Source organism: Festucalex cinctus, chromosome 8, assembly GCF_051991245.1.
Source record: "Festucalex cinctus isolate MCC-2025b chromosome 8, RoL_Fcin_1.0, whole genome shotgun sequence".
In the NCBI taxonomy this organism is placed as follows: domain Eukaryota; kingdom Metazoa; phylum Chordata; class Actinopteri; order Syngnathiformes; family Syngnathidae; genus Festucalex; species Festucalex cinctus.
Window position 1 is genome coordinate 1,543,990 of NC_135418.1, and position 24,138 is coordinate 1,568,127.

The 24,138-nt window shown below is 37.2% G+C and overlaps 1 protein-coding gene across 10 annotated transcripts in view; it reads right to left on the bottom strand.

Annotated features, from left to right (window-relative positions):
* The window catches only part of itpr1b (inositol 1,4,5-trisphosphate receptor, type 1b), a 437,606-nt gene that overhangs the window by 78,792 nt on the left and 334,676 nt on the right, over positions 1-24,138 (bottom strand). For 8 of the 10 annotated variants that reach the window (XM_077530278.1, XM_077530280.1, XM_077530272.1 and 5 more), the window contains 2 exons: positions 12,344-12,455; positions 770-805 (listed from right to left, as the gene is read on the bottom strand). In XM_077530278.1, the coding sequence (XP_077386404.1) occupies positions 770-805; positions 12,344-12,455 (148 nt within the window). The remainder of the gene's footprint in view (positions 1-769; positions 806-12,343; positions 12,456-24,138) is intronic. The other 2 variants (XM_077530281.1, XM_077530276.1) reach the window with 1 other exon arrangement.

Here is a 24,138-nt window from a genome sequence, read left to right on the forward strand (position 1 = left end):
TTTAAAGGGTGAGTTGAGTTAGTAGAAAGCAGTCAAAAAAGTGGCAGGGTTGCTATTTGTTAATACAGTCCACATTAGATTTACATGCACGCACGGCATCAAGTGCAAATTACATCATGCAGGGGGTGGGGATCAGTTAGTGACATGCAGTGGCTTATATACTGCGTGTACCAATTATTTAAAACACACCAAAATGTTAAGGAAATGACTGGATTGGTAATTTTCAACTAAAACAAAACAACATGTTTTAAATTAAGAAAAGTTGCAAATTTTACCACCCTTGATTAAAAACAAACAAAAACAAAACACTGCCGTTGTCAGCAACTCAAGGTTCTGGCATGTTGTGAATCCTTCATGGCTAAAAATTATTTGACTCAGGTTGTCTTTTATTTTGTCAAGAGTGTGACATGCTGCCACTGAGGGAGACACAAATCACTGCAATGAGGGGGACACGAGCAACTGACACATACAGTAAATACATTTGTCACACACAAAAAGCAACATCTAACTTATTCCTTCACACACAAGGCTCACTAACTCTGGATTTCAAGAAAAGCAGAATAAGCTGAAAATGTATGGAAAATGTATGGCAAATGAGACATTAAGATTTTGCAACAGTAAGCAATTATTATTATTATTATTATTATTATTATTATTATTATTATTAATGTAGATAAAAGGAGAGCAATGGGATTGAATTACTGGTATTACAACACTATGACACATCAACAGTAGTAACCCATATTAGGGTCAGTATAGATAAACAGACCTCATCAGGGATTTCAGGTTCAGGTGGAGGTGCCAGCTGATAGGGAATAAAAGGATGATGTTAGTCAAGTTTTGAAGATGGTCAGTTAGTGATGGTGCTACATGGCAGTCGTGTATCTCTTATTGCAGCAATTCAACAATGTAGTAAAACATTCTTTTCAGTAAGCGCTAAGCATTCACACAACTCACGTTATGCATACACATGATAGAAAGGAACAGGTAGAAATAAGGAAAAACACGGGGATGGGATTGCAATGCGTGTTGCATTGAATTATGCATTTCCTGGGGCAATGGTCCCCAACCACCAGGCTGTGGACTGTTATCGGGCCGCAGGCCAGAAAAAGAGAATTAAGATTGCTTTTTTCTTTTTCTTTTTCTTTTTTTGGAGAGGAACGGGAAGATGGGACTTGCCAGGTGGCCTGCTGCCACAACTCACAGGGCAACAATAAATAAAGACATGATGAAATGAAATTAAAAGATGACCCCAAGATGGGACCAGCTTGTTGAAGAGAAACAAGCACCGGTCTGCCAAAATATCTTTACATGAAACTGACCGTGAAAAAAGGTTGGGGACCACTGCTCTAGAGTACCCAACGATGAATGACAAGCTGCATTATTCAGTTGAAAAAACAGCAGAATACTAGGCACTCCTAAAAACGTAGTATTTCATTATTCTGTTCTGAGCATTTATATTAACAAAACACAGTGAAAATATACAATCATACTGTAAACAGTGATTGTGACGATTGCCTTAACTGTGTTCCACAGTTGATTTATTGCCCTGGAAATACTGTTGTTGCCTTCTCCTGACTGATACCTATTTACCAAAAAAATTAAACAAAAAATTACTATACATAAATAATGTAAATACATTTTTTTTTTTTTTTTTTTTATATATACTTAATGCAAAAACCATAGCTTTTTCTCTGGGTTGTCTACCATATTGGCAAAACTTAAGCATAAATGCATAGGTATAAATGTCATAGGTGTGAACGTGCTTCTAAATTACTGGTGTGAATTGCCTTAGTACATGACGATTCGATTCGTATCACGATTCATAGGTCACGATTCGATTCAATTTGATACCGATTAATCCCGAATTTATAAGACGCTTGTTGCGATTTTTTTGACTAAAATTTAGAAAATGCTAATCAGTAAACATATACATGTACACTGTAAGATTTGTATGAAAATGTATTATTTATTTATCTGAAACTTCAGTCATAACTGTGTAGCGATAATTGGGTCGTCTCGCACAACATGTAAAAGGTCCAACACACAATCAAGGTCACATTTGTGATCTTGTTATCTCTACAGGTGTTGACATTTCATCTGTTGAGGTTAAAGATCTGGCCATTTCAGATCACGTGTTCTTTGAATCACAAATAGTCCCAGACGTTCAGACAACCACTGCCTCTATTTAAAAAATATATATATATATGGCTGCATTACCAACTGTTAATGCAGAAAGTGTTGATCAACTTCTGGATGAAATCTCAAATGTCCTGGATGCTGTTGCTCCTATTAAAACTAAGACCATTTCATGCTGACCTAAAACATCTTAGAGGTGTGCTACAAACATGACATTAAAAAACAAAGTGCAGGAACGCGGAGCGAAAGTGGAGAAAACCTAAGCTCCAAGTTTATTTTGACCTGTACAGAGAATGTCTTTGTCATTTTAACAAAGAGCTATAGTAAAAGCTAGACAGCAATACTTTTTCTGATATCATTAATAAGAACCTCAACAATACACACACTTTATTTCCCATGGTCGACAAACTCACAAATCCTCCAAATCAAACAGCGCCAGAGCTTCCTCTCAACATATACATGTAATGAATTTGCCTGCTACTTTAGTGAAAAAGTATCAAACATCGTCACAAACCACCAAAATTACTAAATAATGCAGCACTTAAAATCACCCAGCAATTCAATTACCATGACAGAATTTGAGTAATTTTTCAGCAGTTGAAAACTTCTACGAGCTGTCTTGACTCAATGCCATCTGGCTTTTTTCAAAACTATTGTGAAATCTGTTCAAATCGATTTACAGCAAATAACCAACTGCTCACTTCAATCAGGTGAGCTTCCTAAAACTCTGAAAGTAGCCGCTGTCAAGCCCATTCTAAAAAAAAGAGAACGCTGCATGTCTCCGAGCTGTTTAGACCTATCTCAAACCATCCCTTCTTAACCAAAGTTGTTGAAAAAAAGTGGTTTTTAATCAACTCAGCAAATTCTTGAACTCAAATAGACTTAGATAAATTCTAGTCAGTTTTCCAACTTCATCACAGTACAGAAATAACTGATTAAAGTACTAATTGATATAAGATTGAGCACTGACGCAGGGAAGGTATCGGTGTTCATCTGATTAGAACTCAGTGCAGCATTTGATACAATTGATCATAATATACTGTTGAACATGCTGGAAACTTGGGTGGGGTTGAATGGAACAGTCCTAAAATGATTCAGGTCCTAACTTAGAAAGGCGTTACTTTGTGACCATTGTAAATTTTGAATCTGATCGAATGGCCATGACTTGTGGGGTCTCTCATCTCAAGGGTCAGTCCTTGGACGCCTGTTGTTCAGTCTGTAGATGTTGCCTTTGGGTCAAATGCTTCAGACTATCAATGTTGGCTATCATGGTTATGCAGATGACACAACTGTATATATTTATTCAAGTCAACAGTTCAATTAACGTATTGTCACTGTCTAGAGCAAATTAACAAGTGGATCAACCAAAATTTCCTTTAGCTAAATCAAAACAAAACGGAGGTCATTGTTTTCGGCAATAGAGGATTGCTGTTAGAAAACACCGAGAGTCACTGTATTTAGAGACTAAAGAACAAGTTCGTAATCTTGTTAAAAAAAAAAGAGAGATGGGTTAAAAATCGAATTTTGCATGGTGGTCTGACCAAAGCCTAAAACAGTCTTTTATCAGCTGTAAAACATATCCAGACTGAAAGACAGCATTCTCCAAGCAGACCAAGAGAAGCTTAGACAAACTTTTATCTGCAGCAAACTTGATTAACAGTCTTCTGACTACAGTTGTAGCAAAGAGATCACAATATATCACTCCAGTCCTAAAGGCTTTACACTGGCTCCCAGTCAGCTGTAGAATAAAATTAATAAATACATTCTGCTACAAGACTATCTATCAATGAATAGTGTGTTGTCCTGAATATGTGCAAGTGATGCTGATTGAATATAAACACGGTAGGGCCCTGGCCCCACAAATGGAATAAGATGTCAACAGAAGTGAAGACAGCCCCAAGTGTAAATGTGTTTAAATCCAGGTTACAAACTGCTTTTTTCCTATACAGGTAACTTTGATTAAGGTCTTCTAAACATTCTTAAAGGTACACTCAGTATTATACAGTGGCATCTAGTGGTGAAATAAAAAGTCATTCATTTAAAAAAAAAAAATGTTTGTGTTAGTAGTAAGTAAAAAGATACGTTGTATCGCATAAACATACTTTTTTAAAATATAACGGTAAGTCTATAAATCCCGAATTATTTTACATGGCCGCGCCTTCTAGTGTCCGCCATATTCCGCCGCCATCTTTCTGCTACGGGTGCCGTCAAAGACAAATTTCAGCAATCCATTTCTTAACGCGTTTTTGGAACGCCTTTGCAGACGCACTTCCGGTTTGTGTGGCAACCGCGTGTAAACGAAGAAGAAGAGTTTCCGGTCCCCGAAGAGAGCGTTATCAAGCATCACAATTGCTTTGGAAATTTATTTTATTTCAGCGCGACAAAACAAGAGTTTATATTGTAGCCGCATTTGCCAGATGGAGAGAAATGAGGAACAGACAAGGTTTGGGAAGTGCCGGTGCCTTCGACTGCTTTCTACTTGACCGGTAAGTAAGAGTACATTTGTGTTTACGTTTTGAGGGCGAGAGAAAAAGTATGCACCGTACTAATTAATACGATGTTCGTACCATTGTTTTACGATCACTGTAGCTGTTGATTAGCAACTCCGCACCACTCGAACGATTTCGTTATGTATGGAGTTAAATATGGTGCAAAAGTAACTCGTAAAAAAAAATGTGCACCTGTAGAAAAAAGTAGAAATTGTTATTTGTAAAAGGCGTGATTTGTACCTGTAAAAAAAAATAAAAAATGTACGTAAAAAAAAATTGTGCGTAAAAAAAAAAGAAACACCTGTAAAAAAAATGTGTACCCGTAGAATAGAAAAGGTGTACTTGAAAAAAAATGGACGTTAAAAAAAAATTGGTACGTCTAAAAAAAAAATTGTACGTGTAAAAAAAAAAAAAAAAAAATGTACCTGTAGAAAGTATTTTGTATCTGTAAAAATCACGATTTGTACCTGTAGAAATGACAAATTGTAGTCAAAGAAGTCGCCACTAGGAGTCACAAGTGTTTTTTCTGCTGCTGTCCAGTCACGGGACTTTTGCACCAAATCTGACGGGTCTGGAGGATTTGGGAGTGGACTGAAGCTCAACCTCATTGGTTCAGCGAACGACAGTGGGTTGATCTCAAAAGAGGTCACGTTATTCTCATTAGTATGCAAGAGGTCTCAAACAAACAGTAGCAACACCATTGTATGGTCATTTTGGAAGAAGAGGACGTCGCAGGCGTGAAAATGTCAACATGCTTCAATATACCAACAAGGTATGGAGCACCTTAAACCTTGGTTGACATGCAGAGACCTCAAAGTGGGCAAAAAGAAAGCCGTTTTAGTAGGAATTAAGGTAAGATTTATTGGACAATCATAGCTTGTAATCCGCTAGCTCATTTCGTGTTGTTAATTGTCACAAAACTGAACACATTGAAGTTACAATTTTCATGTCAAGATTTGAAGCCTACACGTTTGGACTGTGACTTTCTCTCCTGAATGATGTTATTTTATGGAGGCATATATGGTCCAAAACTTGTACCTGTTTTTTTTTGTTACTTGAGTAACATTATATAATATCTATACTCTTACTATCATAATAAAATGAAAACAAAACGTTTTTTCTGCGAGTGAATCTTTATGCCGCTACAGGTATTTTAACCTGAACCTTTATTCTTTGTATTTATTCAATTTATTTTAAATACTGCAACTTCTTGATAAATGTCATGATTTTTACATTGTATGCTTTGCAAACAGAAAAAATGGCACCTACTCTTAGTTTACTCATCATTCAAAGTACTCAAATATTTGTGCAAGTATTTTTTTCCTCTTACTACAATTTTTGTTTCTACTTGAGTTTAATTTTCCAATGTAACATTACTTTTATTTGAATATAAATATTGGCTATTATGCCTTTGACATGCTCGTCTATCTGCGTCACTAAGATGTGAGCAGTGTCACTGTCACCTAGCACCTACTTTAACAAAAGTAACTAGGTCAAATGTTAGTTTATTTTTAATTAAAAGAGCATAATCTCATGTTTGAAAATCTTCCTCAAAGGTGGAGACAACTGCTGGAGACACTGCTGAAGTGTCAATAAAAAGGATGACCGATGAGCAAGCATCCTAGAGATGACATCTGATCTTCAAATCAATGTTGACACAACCACAGCAATGGATGCAGAAACAGCTCTTCTGGACATCAAATAAAACATTTCGAATGATGCACTTGTTTTCTCTTGTTTATTGTTATTTGCTTTCAGTCTTTCAAATAACTCCCAATATGGATTCAAATGTACTCCTTTAACATTTCAAACTCAAAATTAGAAGACGTCTAGAAAGCATCATTTCTTAACATTCCCGAAGGTAATTGCAATGAAATTCTCAGAACAGGAACCAGTGCATCAAGGATTCTCATTTGTTGAACTTCACCGCTGCTTGGAAGCAGGTTTGATGTCACACCATGTATTGCATTTGCCACCAATATGGATAGAGCTGGATAAAGAAGTAGCTTTTGTTTGACTGCATGCTGGCATCTGTGCAAACAGAATGGTTGGGTCAGCATATTCATACAATGACATAACTTCAATGTTTATACATCATTATCATCACAATATACAAATAATAAATCTAGTGTACAGCATGCACAAGCTTCAGAGTCACTGTTTTCACTATCCAGCAATTAAATCAGCAAGCACATAATTCCACTGTCACCGCATTCAGAAATTAAACAACCAAACACAAATTAAACAATCCACATTCATGTGAAGAGCATCATTAGTCTCGTTAGCATGCTCGCCCAAACCACTAACTAACACTGGCTGATGTGACATCACGCACGGGCATACGTGTATGCTATACTGCACAACAAACTTTGGACGGACATTATGGGTGATTTAACTCACTGTTTGCATCACTAATAAACGTTCAGCAATACAGCCAGTCGGTTACTATGAGAGTGTAGTGGCTCGAGAATGTTGCGTTCAATGACGGCTAACAGAGTAAGAAATTTGATATGTGAACTAAACTAGCCAGCACTGGATTACAAGCAATACATCTGACCTTCCTACTAAAACGGCTTTCTTTTTGCCTACTTTGAGGTCTCTGTATGTCAACCAAGGTTTAAGGTGCTCCACACCGTGTTAGTATATTGAAGCATGTTGACATTTTCACGCCTGCGACGTCCTCTTCTTCCAAAATGACCATACACTGGTGTTGCTACTGTTTATTTGAGACCTCTTGCATACAAATGAGAATAACGTGACCTCTTTTGAGATCAACCCACTGTCGTTCGCTGAACCAATGAGGTTGAGCTTCAGCCCACTCCCAAATCCTCCAGAGCCCGCCCTCTTCCAAAGACGGGCAAATCACGGAGCTCTACGAGTACGAATCGTTCTGCTACATTTCTCGGCGTCAGATTTGGTGCAAAAGTCCCGTGACTGGACAGCAGCAGAAAAAACACTTGTGACTCCTAGTGGCGACTTCTTTGACTACAATTTGTCATTTCTACAGGTACAAATCGTGATTTTTACAGATACAAAATACTTTCTACAGGTACATTTTTTTTTTTTTTTTTACACGTACAATTTTTTTTTTTTTTAGACGTACCAATTTTTTTTTTTAACGTCCATTTTTTTTCAAGTACACATTTTCTATTTTACGGGTACACATTTTTTTACAGGTAATTTTGTATTTTTTTTACGCACAATTTTTTTTTTTTTACGTACATTTTTTTTACAGGTACAAATCACGCCTTTTACAAATAAAAATTTCTACTTTTTACTACAGTACACATTTTTTTTACGAGTTACTTTTGCACCATATTTAACTCCATAGTTATGTAGTTACTTTGCTTTGCTTTGAAAAAAAAACAAAAAGATTCCCACTGGCAGGTTATATTCAGAGTAAATGCGCAAGTTATTGTGTAATGTAATGTAACTGTGATTTCGGAGGTATATTTGCCCATAACTTCAATTGAGAATCTAAAGGATACTGTATTAGTGGAGGAGTTGAAAAATATTATTTTCCTTGTGGTTGGTGAAAATAGTGTTCTCGAAATTAATTTTCGGCAGGGAATAACTTTCTGGACTTAAATGCTGGCTGTACCGTAAGCACTGCTAGATTCTGAACTCTCTCACTCAAGTGTGTACTGGTCCATTGTGTAATTGGGTGCACAAGAATTTACAGTCTGCTACATTTTCCACGGAAACTCGACAAGCAAGCAGCCTTTGCATATTCTATGCAGTATGCAGTCAAGTTACTTTAATCTAGCTAATACAATGTTTTGGGGGCTTTGTTGGAAATGTGATGACATATAGTAGTATCATCAATTATTTATTTATTATTTTTTATTTTGTTTTTGTTTGTGTCACACTAGATCAACAGCCAAACTTGAGGGGTTCCAGAACCATACTCTGATGTATACAAGCATTCATGCACCGTTTAAATACATCACCGACCTGCAAGAAAAAAAAATATCAACGGGAGAGTCAGCAGCCAAATTGGAATGAGGACACTTCGGATGGAGGACCCCAGAAAGCTTCGGTGTTGTACCACCAGTATCTCAACCTACCATATCTTAGCTGCAACAAACTGAAGTCAGCCGAGGTCTTGGTATGTCATTTACATATGGACGGTATTACACACTACATTAACTTTTTGTGTGAAGCAATACGGAATGGTCACATGTACAAGCACCACTTGTTTTACACAGGACCTGCTGACCAGGTGTCTGAAGCCATGGAGTGACTCCTCCCTCACTTTCCTCAGCAAGCCTTTGAAGAATATGATATCATCGTTGGTGGGAACATGCCCTCACTCCAGAACATGTACTTGTGCAGTCAAGGAGCATGTCAAACTTAATAAAACCAGCAAACATTGAAGTGACTTCATTATTACTGCAGTCTGTTTACACAATCAATGGACAACCCTTCCTTAGTTTTTCCCCAATAACATCATAGAGTCGGCGAAAAGTAGTGTTACAGATCATACTATGTGTTCGGGAGAGCTTGAGGAATGTTGCAATGTTAATGGGGGACAATATCAGCAAAAACAAAACAAAAAAAAACATCATGGTATTGAGGTAATCAGATATTTTAGCTGTGTACAACACATGCCTGCTCTGTAACACTACTTTTGGCCCAAACCTGTATGTCTATTTTCCATATATTGAAATGCACAGCGTATTGGTAAATTTCTGGAACAACTGCAATTCATGTAGCTCATTATATTCTAACAGCATTTTTTTTTTTTTTTTTTTTTTTTTTTTTAGTTAATATGTTCATTTCATGTAGACTTTTATTTTACTTTACTTTATTTATTCATTTTCATGTACTGTACCTTACATCCATTGGCCAATGAAGAATTCCTTGTCATTGCAAGCATTTATAACATTTCTGGACATGTAAAATAGTGTTAGGTTAGGTGTCGAATGAACACTGCATGTTGACGCCAAAGGAAATAGTATTTTTTAGTTATTCAAAATGTACAAATTAACACACAACAACAATATACAAGTTATACAAACTACAACAAACCAGTGTCATACATGGAGTAATTATATGCCAGGTAAAAAACCTTTGTATTGTCCTCGAGGATCTGGGAAAGTGTCACTTATTTGCCACAAGTCCACCAAGGTACTGCAGTCTGGGATCCAGGTACAGGAAAATCATGGTGGTGCTGATGTGCCAGCAATGTGTCAAAAAGTATTTCTTGGTGTCAGTCTATCAGCTGGACTTGGATATCTTCATGTTCCTCCAGGGTCATTTCCTGTACGAGTCTCTACAAGAAGGTAACAATTGTATGTCAGATGAGGTACCAAACAATGAACTGAGCCAATGAAGTACACATTACATGAGCAAGACTATTTGTGAAAGGCATGTAAATTCCTGCACATCGAAGTACAAGAAAGCTGTTGTATCTTCAATCAAAAGTAATTAGGTTGCTTAGTGATATTCCATCCATCCATCCATTTTCTTGACCGCTTATTCCTCACAAGGGTCGAGGGGGCTGCTGGCGCCTATCTCAGCTGGCTCTGGGCAGTAGGCGGGGGACACCCTGGACTGGTTGCCAACCAATCGCAGGGCACACAGAGACGAACAACCATCCACACTCACACGCACACCTAGGGACAATTCGGAGCGCCCAATTAACCTGCAATGCATGTCTTTGGAATGTGGGAGGAGACCGGAGTACCCGGAGAAGACCCACGCGGGCACGGGGAGAACATGCAAACTCCACCCAGGAAGGTCCGGGCCTGGACTCAAACTGGAGACCTCAGAACTGGGAAGCGGACGTGCTAACCACTCGACTGCCCCTTAGTGATATTTATTAGGTAAAATTGTTCAACATGGTGACAAATCGATATCTGAGTAAAGGGTTTCAAATGTTTTTGTATGCAGCACTTTTCTGAGTGGTCAGTAGCAACAAGACACGTTGGGGGGAATTACGAGTCTGAGTTGCAGATGTGTAGTTCAGTTCACACCATTATTTTGTACGATATACTAAACAAATCAGCAAACGATGTAATCTAAATACCACATATTCCAAGCAAAGGTACGTTTTGAGCCATTCACATGCATGCTCGAATGGATTATTTTTCCATGCTGACATAATTGTACGTTACATGACACCGCGTTCTCTTCCTCGTCGTCTCCCTCGCCCCCTCCTCGCCCTCTTTGAGATGGTCCAAATGTCTATAAAACATATAACTGTGTGTTCTCTGTTGCATGGTTTAGTTGCACTAACAAATATGAACATAGATAGCCATTAGCATTAGCTGACATACAGTATTTCCTAACAATGCCACAAAAATATTAATTCTGAAATTAAATGACTAAATCACACATTTAGGGATCTGTACAGTATGTCTAACAAATGCAATTCACTTACGTCATCACGTTTGCGCTTCTGTTCTGGTGAAATCGGTGGTAGGCTGGCGAAGTATGGTCTCTCTGGGACACCGTAGTTCGTGTGCTAAAAATCATTGCATTCTCTTGTTTGACCGATAGATGGCGGTCGTGAGCTACACACTGGGGCTTTAAATCATGTTTTATTATTAAATATTGTATAAAACTAATTTCTTTACTTTTAAATGTTTTTAAAGTTTGCTTTTAAAGTGTTTTAATGTCAGTGTATGCTTTTTTTTTTGTAATGTTTGCAAGCTACATTTATTTTGTCTGCTTTGCTTCGGAATATTGTTAACTGTTGGGTTTGATGATGATTGTAGGTCTTGTGTCTTTGCTTATGTAAAGCACATTGAGTTGCCTTGTGTATGAAATGTGCTACAGAAATAAAACTGCCTTATGTTGTCTGTTGTACAATGCAATTCTGAAACTTCAACTAAATTGATAAAAGGGTTGACTTGAAGGCAGTCACAAGAAGGAGTCATGCTTTACCACCTATACCAAAATTCCTTTAAACTATGCATTTCTGTGCCTCTGCGGCATTTCAGTGCACTGTGGCGATTGGTGCTTTGTACGTGCATGCATGATAGGATTTTTTATTTTATTTTTTTAATATGCTACATTGCATTACAAACAAAGTACACATCTCACTATATCTGCTTTAAACTTCAATCACAAGATCCAAGAGTACCGTATTTTCCGCACTATAAGGCGCACCTCATTATAAGGCGCACCTTCAATATATGACATATTTGCAAACTTTTTCCATATATAAGGCGCACCGCATTATAAGGCGCACAGCATTATAAGGCGCACCTTCAATGAATGACATATTTTAAAACTTTTTTCATATATAAGGCGCTACAGTAGAGGCTGGGGTTACGTTATGCATCCATTAGATGGTGCTGCGCTAACGGGAATGTCAACAAAACAGTCAAATAGGTCAGTCAAACTTTATTAATAGATTACAAACCAGCTTTCTGACAACTCCATTCACTCCCAAAATGAATAAACAACTGTTTTATTATTTTCTCTGAGGTAAAGTATTAGTATTAGCTAGTGATCCAAGATGGAGCAATCTTCTGCGCATGCACGTCACCGATCGTGCAGGATCACCGATAGCGTCTTGACAGCGCGACCTGTTGCGGCTCAATATTGATCCCTATATAAGGTGCAATGGATTATAAGGCACATGGTCAGCTTTTGAAAAATTGTAGGCTTTTAGGTGCGTCTTATAGTGCGGAAAATACGGTAATCAAGATGGTAAAATGGTAAAAGTATCCTGGAGCTTGGCAAAAACTTGTCGTGGTCGGTACCTTCTCTCCGTAGCCACGGTCCTTCGTCATCATCTCCCTGAGAGTCTGCAGTACTTTGATACATAGACGCTCCTCATTCTCCTCCAGCAACTGCTTGGTGTGTTTAATTAGTCTGGTATGCAGTATATGGAGGGGGGGGGGGGGGGGGGGGGGGAAACACACCCTTTATGTAATTTACAAGATGTTTGTCTTCAATTTCTAACCTGAACACAAAGGTAGTTGATTGGACTTTGATTGCAAAAAGATTTGGTAGTTGAAGTCAAAGAGCTTTCATTTCATTTTATAGACTTGGAAATATATTGAAAAATAGTGATGCTAAAAATAGGATAACGCACCATTGGATGTATTGTATAAACAATCTTAATTTTTGTTTAAAATCTAAACCAAAATACAGGTTCCTCTCCCAAAATCATGAAGGGCATATGAGTTCAGAATTTTCTGGCTATGTAAGAGTTGACACTATAAGGGGTTTTACAAAGCCAAGAGTTAAGGATAATCCGAGTAACAGCATCTGATCCACGTGCACTGTCAGTTTGAGCTTGTATCAGAAAGAACAACATAGCCAAGTGTGAGTATTGTGGGAACTGGTTAGAGTGACAGTAGTGATCACTAGACAGGCCTGACCAGTTGCATGGGGAGGGCCGGGAACTTTCTCGGTGGGCTGCCAGGGTGCGCTGTTTATTTGGGGCCACGGGTTTGTTTCAAAATCAAAAATTAAAGTGCTTTTGGTAGACCTAGCCAGGTCCAGTATGACTATACTGTCGCTATGTCATAGAATGCAGCCAAAACGCATGCATTTAGAAGCATGCATACAACATTATCAAAGAGACCACGCTTTGCAAGCCAACCACAATTCTTATTTTGTGTGAGCGAACGAGCATCTCGACGAGCGACGGCAACTTGGTGTGAAACCCAGAGAGTGATGCCGAAAAGCCGAGAGACGGATTTAACCGGAGCAGGTAACAACAGCAGCTAGCGGAAGTTAGAGCTATAGGCTGGAGTGGCTAACAAGAGCAGCTAGCATGAGAAGCTATAAAAAGGCAGCTAGCAAAAGCTTGCGAGAACAAAGCAGAAGGTGAGAAGCGACTGGAGCCCAAATTACGGGACACAGCGACGACGACCTGCAGACCCCAGCTGTGGAAGGCGGCGGTCGACCCATTGGGTCCGACACTAGATGCAAGCACCACCAGAGCTAACTATGTTTGCCAAGTTATCCTCTGGACATGCATCGGCGGCAAAACATTTCAGCCTCTTGCAAGGTGAGGCTCCAGCCATGTAATATATGCTCAACAAAATTATAAACGCAACACTTTTGGTTTTGCTAACATTTTTTATGAGATTAACTCAAAGATCTAAAACTTTTCCACATACACAATATCACGATTTCTCTCAAATATTGTTCACAAACCAGTCTAAATCTGTCATACTGAGCACTTCTCCTTTGCTGAGATAGTCCATACAACCTCCCAGGTATGCCATATCAAGATTCTGATTAGACACCATGATAAGTGCACAGGTGTGCCTTGGACTGCCCACAATAAAAGGCCACTCTGAAAGGTGCAGTTTTGGTTTATGGGGTGGGGGTTTCTGGGGACTCAGAAAACCCAGAAAAAAAAGTAACAAAACTGCACCTTACAGAGTGGCCTTTTATTGTGGGGAGTCCAAGGCATACCTGTGATATATTATTAAAGGCCAGCAAATGTCAAAAACTGATTTATGACCCCCTAGGACCAATCAGAAGCCGTTATTTTGAATTAAGCCCCGCCCACACCCCGCCCCCTAGCCAATCAGAAACCGTTATTTTGAATTAAGCCCCACCCCCTTCCGCCTCCCCAACCAATCAGAAGCCGTTATTTTGAATTAAGCCCCTCCCCCTAACCAATCAGAGGCCGGCACACCACCTGTCAAAATTTGACAGGTGCCCCGCCCCCCCAACCAATCAGAAACCGTTATTTTGAATTAACCCCCTCCCCCCCTCCCCACCCCATAACCAATCAGGAGTCGGAACAGCAACTGTCAAAATTTGATTGATGACCCCTACCCCCCTCCTGTACCCCTACCGAACATATGTTTTCCGGTCCCCCCTCCCCTCCCACCCCTAACCAATCAGGAGTCGGAACAGCAACTGTCAAAATTTGATTGATGACCCCTGCCCCCCTCCTGCACCCCCCAACGAACATATGTTTTCCGGTCCCCCCTCCCCTCCCACCCCAAGCCAATCAGGAGTCGGAACAGCAACTGTCAAAATTTGATTGATGACCCCTGCCCCCCTCCTGCACCCCCAACGAACATATGTTTTCAGGTCCCCCACCGCCCCCTCCTCCCACCCTCCAGTGGACATATGTCTCCGGTCACCCCTCTCCTCTCACACCCCATCCCCTCCTGTACCTCTCACCCCCCAGTGCACTTGTGCTTCCGGTGACCCCCCAACACCCGTGATTCAAGATTGTGACAGGAAGCACCCCGGCCCTCTCCCCCCTTGCAAGACCCCCCATAGTTCTACCGTCTGCTAACCATAAATCGTTATCCTCTTGTTTAAAAAAAACCTTTTCATCATGTTGCAGGAAGGAACCCACCAGCTTTGAAGTCGCGGAGGAAGCGCGCCCCTGCAATCATGAAAATTTTCACGCGAGTAGTGTTAAAGATCCCCCGTAACCCCTTTGAAATAGAGGGCTGGAAGCGGTGGCCCCCCCCTACCACCATGGTCAAACTTCACACTAAGTCGGGCGATAGAAAGCGCCCCACCGAGGCTCTCTTATTCGAGTTAAAGTGTTGTGATTAATAAAAAATGTTATCCATTTGCTTCTTGTTTTTTAAAATAAATAAATAAATAGAAACTTACCGGCGTTTCCGTGTGTGAAGTTGCGTATCCTTTGAAGGGTTTTTTCTTTTTTTTTTTAAAATAAAAAATAAAAAAGTGGGTTGGTTTCTAACTGAAGGAGTTGGAGAGGGGAATACAGACGAAAAATAAAACGATTATTCGTGCGTATAGGGTGGTTATTTAACCCATTTCTGAACCGCATCCCCTATTCGTCGGTTGAAGACGTGTGACAATGTAAAAAGGTAAAACCGACGGAGAGGAGTGACTCCCTCTCCCTGCGGTAAACGACTCCATCTAAAGGTCAAAGGATGTTACTGCATATGATTAAGGGTTTTTCTTTTTTTTTTAAATAAATAAATAAAAATATATGGACGACGTAGCGGGGTTTGTTTCTAACCGAAGGAGCTGGAGGGGGAAATACAAACGAAAAAATAAAACGATTATTCGTACGTATAGGGTTGTTATTTAACCAATTTCTGAAGACGTCTGATATTGTAAAAACGGTGGAGACGTATGACCGTCTCTCCCTGCGGTGAACGGCGCCATCTAAAGGTCAAAGGATGTTTGTGTCTTATTCTGACGGGTTTTCCTTTTTTTTTTTTTTTTAATAAATAAATAAATACAAATAAATGGACTGAACGGTGCCATCTAATGGTCAAAGGATGTGGATGGTAGGTATTAGAATGTGATAAGTTTGTCTGTATTTTTAATTTTAAATAGAGTGAGGCGTGAAATTAATCGGTTGATGTTTTGTGCGTTGTATTTGATAGCAATGTAATGAAGAAATTTTGGTAGGATGAACACAATAAAGTTAGTCTAATTTTGTCTACAAAAGTAAATTAGGGTATTAAAATGTTGATAATGAATGTAAAACCTAAAAATTTGATTCAAAGGTATTCAATTTGTAAATTATACATTTTGGATGACGGAACAATGTATGGTATTAGAGTAGCCTTTAAATATTAAGTGGGGTTAATTTTAAATTTTTGGCGACAGCAGATCGAAACTAGCATCGTACTAAATCCCCCGCAGCCATCTTTTTAATGTTACTGAACACTGTCCCTATATTAAACCAAACTCAACTCATTTACGTTTCGGTTACAAATGATACGTTTTATTTTTATATGGTATCTATTACAAGACGGCGGATGCTAGAATTTGTACATTTTATATATACGTGATGTTTACAGGTATGCTTAGATGTGTATGTTTTTATTATTTTATGTTTATGATGTGTATAAGAGTACGCTGTTTGGGGAGGGACGGGAAAATTTGTTTACCTTTTTTTTTTGTGTTTAAAAAAGATAATATTTGTACTAGTTTAAAAAAATACTGATTTCTGGAGAGAATATGTAATCACAAACTCAGGCAGGAACTGCATGTGGACATTATTGGTCAGACGTCTGCTTCTTTTTAAAACTAAGAGAATTGAAAGTATGAAACTTTGAGTTTCTTGATACGTTAATAGATTTATACTCTACTTAACCCTTAATCTTTAATCTTAAACCCGATCTTTGCAACAATTTAACCAAAATCATCTTCTTATTAGTAGATTAACACCTTAGTCTTACAAAGGGTATTCCTGTAAGCCCTTGGCTAATAGTTTTTTAGAAAGGATCCACGGTTTGAATTTATGACACCATAGATGTATTTGTACATGAAGAAGGGTGTGTACACTTTTATTTTAGGGCTGTAGCAATTCAAAATTGAATTTTCCACATTTACCAGATTTAAAGACATACTTATGTTATCCTAAATGTGATTCACTGTGCAAAATAATAATACTAATGACACTAAATCACGAAAATACAAATAATTCCTACAAAACAAAAGAGGAACCTCACGGCGAGGCGTTGCTCACGTTCTAGTTGTAAACCTGCTTTGCGCATATACATTTTCTACAAATGTACCACTGAGAATATTTACGAGCTTGTAAATAAAATACTAAAGGGTTACCAACATGAAAAATTTAATTTTTGGAGCTTTTAGCTGTGTTAAAATGCTCTTACTTCACCAAATACATGACCGAATTGGAGTTTTCCTCCATTCTCCCCTCTCTGAGAAATTCTGCTCTACAAAACACCACGAGCTTGTAAATAAAATACTAAAGGGTTACCAACATGAAAAATTAAATTTTCGGAGCTTTTAGCTGTGTTAAAATGCTCTTACTTCACCAAATACATGACCGAATTGGAGTTTTCCTCCATTCTCCCCTCTCGGAGAAATTCTGCTCTACAAAACACCAGCCCCATCCAACCTGAGAAAACAAGCTGTTGGCGGTCTTTGACATCATAAGGTTACCCTCTCTCACGTTTTTGGTGTACATCTAGCTCTGTATTTTATGTTTTTGAGCTGTTGTATATAAGATTGTGTTGTACATAAGAATTTTACCCTCTCTTACGTTTTTGATGCCTTACAAAACTAATAAATGTACTGATTTAAAAAAAAAAAAGGATTAGGCTTAGAGAAGGTGTTGGTGGCACTCTCATGAGCAGAGTGCGCAAGTTGTTTTAGCCCCTCTGCAGATGCGTAGACGTATAAAATGTTATTTTTCTGTTTCTAGATTTGTTACCGCTAGTGCTATAATTTGTGTCTATACGATTTTTATCGGATGTCTCTATGTATTTTTGTTGTTGTTTAAGTTTATGAGGTTTGTATATACGAATGCGCTGTGTGGAAATGGCTTTTATCCTCTATCGTTTTTTTGTAATATTTAAAAAAACTAATAAATATACTGTTTTTTTTCTTAAACTGATCTATGAAAAGGACTTGTAATCGCAAACTTTTTTTTAAAAGCAGTAACTGATTTAGGAGGAGGAGGGGCAATGTATTGTGGGGATCATACTTTTTGAAATCTTTAAGCTGTTGATTGTAAGAGTCTTCTATCTTGATGTTAGCCTTTTTATTTGATTATGTATGAATGAAATATCTTCTAATTATTACCATGGCTTCTTTCAATGGATACCCCTGTAAGGCTTAGGATTGTAGTTTTTTAGAAAGTATTCGGGTATGAAATATGTTTTTATTATGTTCGGGACATGGTGCGTACGTGAAGAAGGGCGATGTAGTTTTATTTTTGTTTTGTTTCCGTTTTAGTTTTTTAGGGGGGGATGCAGGCATCGTTTTATGATGCCAGGTGTATTTTGTGCAAATAACATATGGATACTTACTTTTTATACGCCGTGCAGTATTCGAACTAAGAGATCCCAAGTCTTTGTGAGTTTTTTTTTTCTTTTAAATACTTGGAAATACCCATTGTTAAATTAGCCTATAAGATATTATTGAATATGATAGTCTGTAAGATTAGCTATACTAAATCACCCCTGGGTTTAAAACACAAAACTACGAGATTTATTCAGAGCGTAACATTCTACCGCGAGGATCTTTTTTAATCTTAAAACCGCTCTTTGCAGTCATGTTTACACGATTTCGATCAAGAGCCTGTTTCACTAATGTATCCTACGGTTCTTCAAATAACTTGGATGATAAAGACTTCTTTAGTTTCTCTTTTTAAGACAAAAAAACAAAAAAAAAGGTTGGTGGCGCTAAAACAACAGATTTTTTTTTAAATGAAAGTCAGAGAGTCTCCTTGATTCCTTCGCACATTAAAGTCAATATGCGACTATTATAAAAACATTTACCGTAAAATAAAACATCTTTGAATAAGTCCCCCTGTTTTAATCCGGGATAAAACATTTAACGATAATATTCGTCAGTAAAAACACAAGGGGTCTATAGTCTAAGCCGATGTTTAAAGCGTGTAAAGATGTCGCTAAAGAGTAAACTCTCGGAATAACTTTAAATTGTAAAACGTTAGCCTCACGAATAATTAGTCAATACAGGAATCGAGTAGGTAAAATTTAATTACAAATTTTAACGGTATACGTACGCATTCAATAAAAATACAAACGGGCATTTAATACTCGACAAAGTCACGCCTAGAATTTTTAAAATCCGTAAAAATGTGTAAACACGTTTTGTTTTGCTTTATTTTAGAGGGACCGAGTATTTTGAAACATTTCATAGTAAACCGTAAGGAGAACTAAAAAGTTTCATAAAGGTAATAATTTGACTTTATAAAAAAAACAAAAAAAAACAAAAAAACAAAAAAAAACAGTACCTAACTAACTCAACTCGAGTTTATTTTATACAGCGCATTCTAACAGTCTAAGCCATCGTAAACTTAATATCAAAAGTAGGTAAATATACGAATAAAAACGGATCTGAAATGAATAAGAAGTAGATGTGTAAATACCAAGTAAACCAGATAACTTAAAAATAAATAAAATACCACAAGTAATTAAATATTCAATTCAATTCAAAAACGTTTTTATTTGTCCTCGAGGGGGAAGTTAAAAAAACAAAAACAAAACATGAAACCAATGAACATTAAAAATAAAATAAAAAAATTAAAAAAAACAAATACGAAAAATAATAAATAACAATAAAAAAAACAAAAGAAAGTGCTCCGTGCTTCACACTAAAGTGCTACGTGTCAGTCAGTCTGTCGCAATTTGGCCCGGGAGGGGGGTCACTGTTCAAGAGATTTAGTGATCTGGGGACAAATGTAGTCCTCCTCCTTCTCCGCCGCTGAAGCCACTCAAACATTCGATGAAGTGAGTGAGAGGGATCGAGCAGGATTCGGTCACAAAAGGAAGATAAGGCTCTGACAGGGTGTCCAATGATTTTTGAACAGACTTTAGTGATATTAAGTAGACGAGTCCGGTCTCGCAGGGGTGATGGAATGGAACCAAGAAGTGAATGGGAAAGTTAGAATACGCACTCATATACAAGTAACTAACATACGTCTAAAAGCAAAAGTAGGTAAATATACGAGTAAAAATTGATCAGAAATCAATAAGTATCCATATATTATTTGTACAAAATACACCGGCCACCTTAAAACGATGCAAAGATGTGTTTTAAGATGATAGCGAAACGTCATAAATGTAATACAAGTTAATCATACCGGTAAGAAAAACATAAAACTATAAAATAGTATCATTGAACACCTATTGTGAGAACTCAGAAACTATTGTAAAAAACCAATATAGTACGAATAATATTTTTATCTGAATTATGTCGCTATTTTTAAAGCGTTAGATGGGTAGACGTCTTAAATAATATTATTCATTCAAATTAAGTAATATAGTAGCTGTTATTTCACAATCAGGGCGGTACGTTAGCTGGCTTCTTAGCATAAAGGGTTGTGAGATCGAGTCCTACCTCCGGCCTTGTTGGGTAGACTTTGTGTGTTCTCCCAAATTCCTGAAAAAAAAAAAAAAAAAAAAAACCCACGCGTAATAGGTAAATTAAAGAGTCCCGATGTTTAAATATGCGTGTAAAAAATTGTTTACCTACGCGTACCATCGGAAAGTACGCGCGATTCGTAAGGAAAAAAAAATAAATCGTTCAATCAAAAGTTAATTGTCCCATAGTCAGGCAAGATACACGTTTGTTCACTATATATTTAGGTAAATTGCTGCAAAGAGCGGTTTTAAGATTAAAAAAGATCCTCGCGGTAGAATGTTACGCTCTGAATAAATCTCGTAGTTTTGTGTTTTAAACCCAGGGGTGATTTAGTATAGCTAATCTTACAGACTATCATATTCAATAATATCTTATAGGCTAATTTAACAATGGGTATTTCTAAGTATTTAAAAGAAAAAAAAAACTCACAAAGACTTGGGATCTCTTAGTTTGAATACGCCGTGCAGCGATAAAACTATTTAGAGTGTTAAACGTGCTACATCTTCGCTAGCGAAAAGTCTAAAGACGTTTTATTTGTCCTCGAGGGGGAAGTTAAAAAAACAAAACAAAAAAAAACAAAACAAAAAAAGCAAAACATAAAGGTTTCACGAAACAAGGCACTATCGGTAACAAAAATAAAAAGTAAGTATCCATATATTATTTGCACAAAATACACCTGGCATCATAAAACGATGCCTGCATCCCCCCCTAAAAAACTAAAACGGAAACAAAACAAAAATAAAACTACATCGCCCTTCTTCACGTACGCACCATGTCCCGAACATTCTAAAAACATATTTCATACCCGAATACTTTCTAAAAAACTACAATCCTAAGCCTTACAGGGGTATCCATTGAAAGAAGCCATGGTAATAATTAGAAGATATTTCATTCATACATAATCAAATAAAAAGGCTAACATCAAGATAGAAGACTCTTACAATCAACAGCTTAAAGATTTCAAAAAGTATGATCCCCACAATACATTGCCCCTCCTCCTCCTAAATCAGTTACTGCTTTAAAAAAAAAAAGAGTTTGCGATTACAAGTCCTTTTCATAGATCAGTTTAAGAAAAAAAACAGTATATTTATTAGTTTTTTTAAATATTACAAAAAACGATAGAGGATAAAAGCCATTTCCACACAGCGCATTCGTATATACAAACCTCATAAACTTAAACAACAACAAAAATACATAGAGACATCCGATAAAAATCGAATAGACACAAATTATAGCTCTAGCGGTAACAAAACTATAAACAGAAAAATAACATTTTATACGTCTACGCATCTGCAGAGGGGCTAAAACAACTTGCGCACTCTGCTCATGAGAGTGCCACCAACACCTTCTCTAAGCCTAATCCTTTTTTAAAAAAAAAAATCAGTACATTTATTAGTTTTGTAACGCATCAAAAACGTAAGAGAGGGTAAAATTCTTATGTACAACACAATCTTATATACAACAGCTCAAAAACATAAAATACATAGCTAGACGTACACCAAAAACGTGAGAGAGGGTAACCTTATGATGTCAAAGACCGCCAACAGCTTGTTTTCTCAGGTTGGGTGGGGCTGGTGTTTTGTAGAGCAGAATTTCTCCGAGAGGGGAGAATGGAGGAAAACTCCAATTCGGTCATGTATTTGGTGAAGTAAGAGCATTTTAACACAGCTAAAAGCTCCGAAAATTTTATTTTTCATGTTGGTAACCCTTTAGTATTTTATTTACAAGCTCGTAAATATTCTCAGTGGTACATTTGTAGAAAATGTATATGCGCAAAGCAGGTTTACAACTAGAACGTGAGCAACGCCTCGCCGTGAGGTTCCTCTTTTGTTTTGTAGGAATTATTTGTATTTTCGTGATTTAGTGTCATTAGTATTATTCTTTTGCACAGTGAATCACATTTAGGATAACATAAGTATGTCTTTAAATCTGGTAAATGTGGAAAATTCCATTTTGAATTGCTACAGCCCTAAAATAAAAGTGTACACACCCTTCTTCATGTACAAATACATCTATGGTGTCATAAATTCAAACCGTGGATCCTTTCTAAAAAACTATTAGCCAAGGGCTTACAGGAATACCCTTTGTAAGAGACTAAGGTGTTAATCTACTAATAAGAAGATGATTTTGGTTAAATTGTTGCAAAGATCGGCTTTAAGATTAAAGATTAAGGGTTAAGTAGAGTATAAATCTATTAACGTATCAAGAAACTCAAAGTTTCATACTTTCAATTCTCTTAGTTTTAAAAAGAAGCAGACGTCTGACCAATAATGTCCACATGCAGTTCCTGCCTGAGTTTGTGATTACATATTCTCTCCAGAAATCAGTATTTTTTTAAACTAGTACAAATATTATCTTTTTTAAACACAAAAAAAAAAAGGTAAACAAATTTTCCCGTCCCTCCCCAAACAGCGTACTCTTATACACATCATAAACATAAAATAATAAAAACATACACGTCTAAGCATACCTGTAAACATCACGTATATATAAAATGTACAAATTCTAGCATCCGTCGTCTTGTAATAGATACCATATAAAAATAAAACGTATCATTTGTAACCGAAACGTAAATGAGTTGAGTTTGGTTTAATATAGGGATAGTGTTCAGTAACATTAAAAAGATGGCTGCGGGGGATTTAGTACGATGCTAGTTTCGATCTGCTGTCGCCAAAAATGTAAAATTAACCCCACTTAATATTTAAAGGCTACTCTAATGCCATACATTGTTCCGTCATCCAAAATGTATAATTTACAAATTGAATACCTTTGAATCAAATTTTTAGGTTTTACATTCATTATCAACATTTTAATACCCTAATTTACTTTTGTAGACAAAATTAGACTAACTTTATTGTGTTCATCCTACCAAAATTTCTTTATTACATTGCTATCAAATACAACGCACAAAACATCAACCGATTAATTTCACGCCTCACTCTATTTAAAATTAAAAATACAGACAAACTTATCACATTCTAATACCTACCATCCACATCCTTTGACCATTAGATGGCACCGTTCAGTCAATTTATTTTTATTTATTGATTTATTTTTTTAAAAAAAAGGAAAACCTGTCAGAATAAGACACAAACATCCTTTGACCTTTAGATGGCGCCGTTCACCGCAGGGAGAGACGGTCATACGTCTCCACCGTTTTTACAATATCAGACGTCTTCAGAAATTGGTTAAATAACAACCCTATACGTACGAATAATCGTTTTATTTTTTCGTTTGTATTTCCCCCTCCAGCTCCTTCGGTTAGAAACAAACCCCGCTACGTCGTCCATATATTTTTATTTATTTATTTTTTTTAAAAAGAAAAACCCTTAATCATATGCAGTAACATCCTTTGACCTTTAGATGGCGTCGTTTACCGCAGGGAGAGGGAGTCACTCCTCTCCGTCGGTTTTACCTTTTTACATTGTCACACGTCTTCAACCGACGAATAGGGGATGCGGTTCAGAAATGGGTTAAATAACCACCCTATACGCACGAATAATCGTTTTATTTTTCGTCTGTATTTCCCTCTCCAACTCCTTCAGTTAGAAACCAACCCCCTTTTTTATTTAAAAAAAAGAAAAAAAAAGAAAAAACCCTTCAAAGGATACGCAACTTCACACACGGAAACGCCGGTAAGTTTCTCTTATTTATTTATTTATTTTAAAAAACAAGACGCAAATGGATAACATTTTTTATTAATCACAACACTTTAACTCGAATA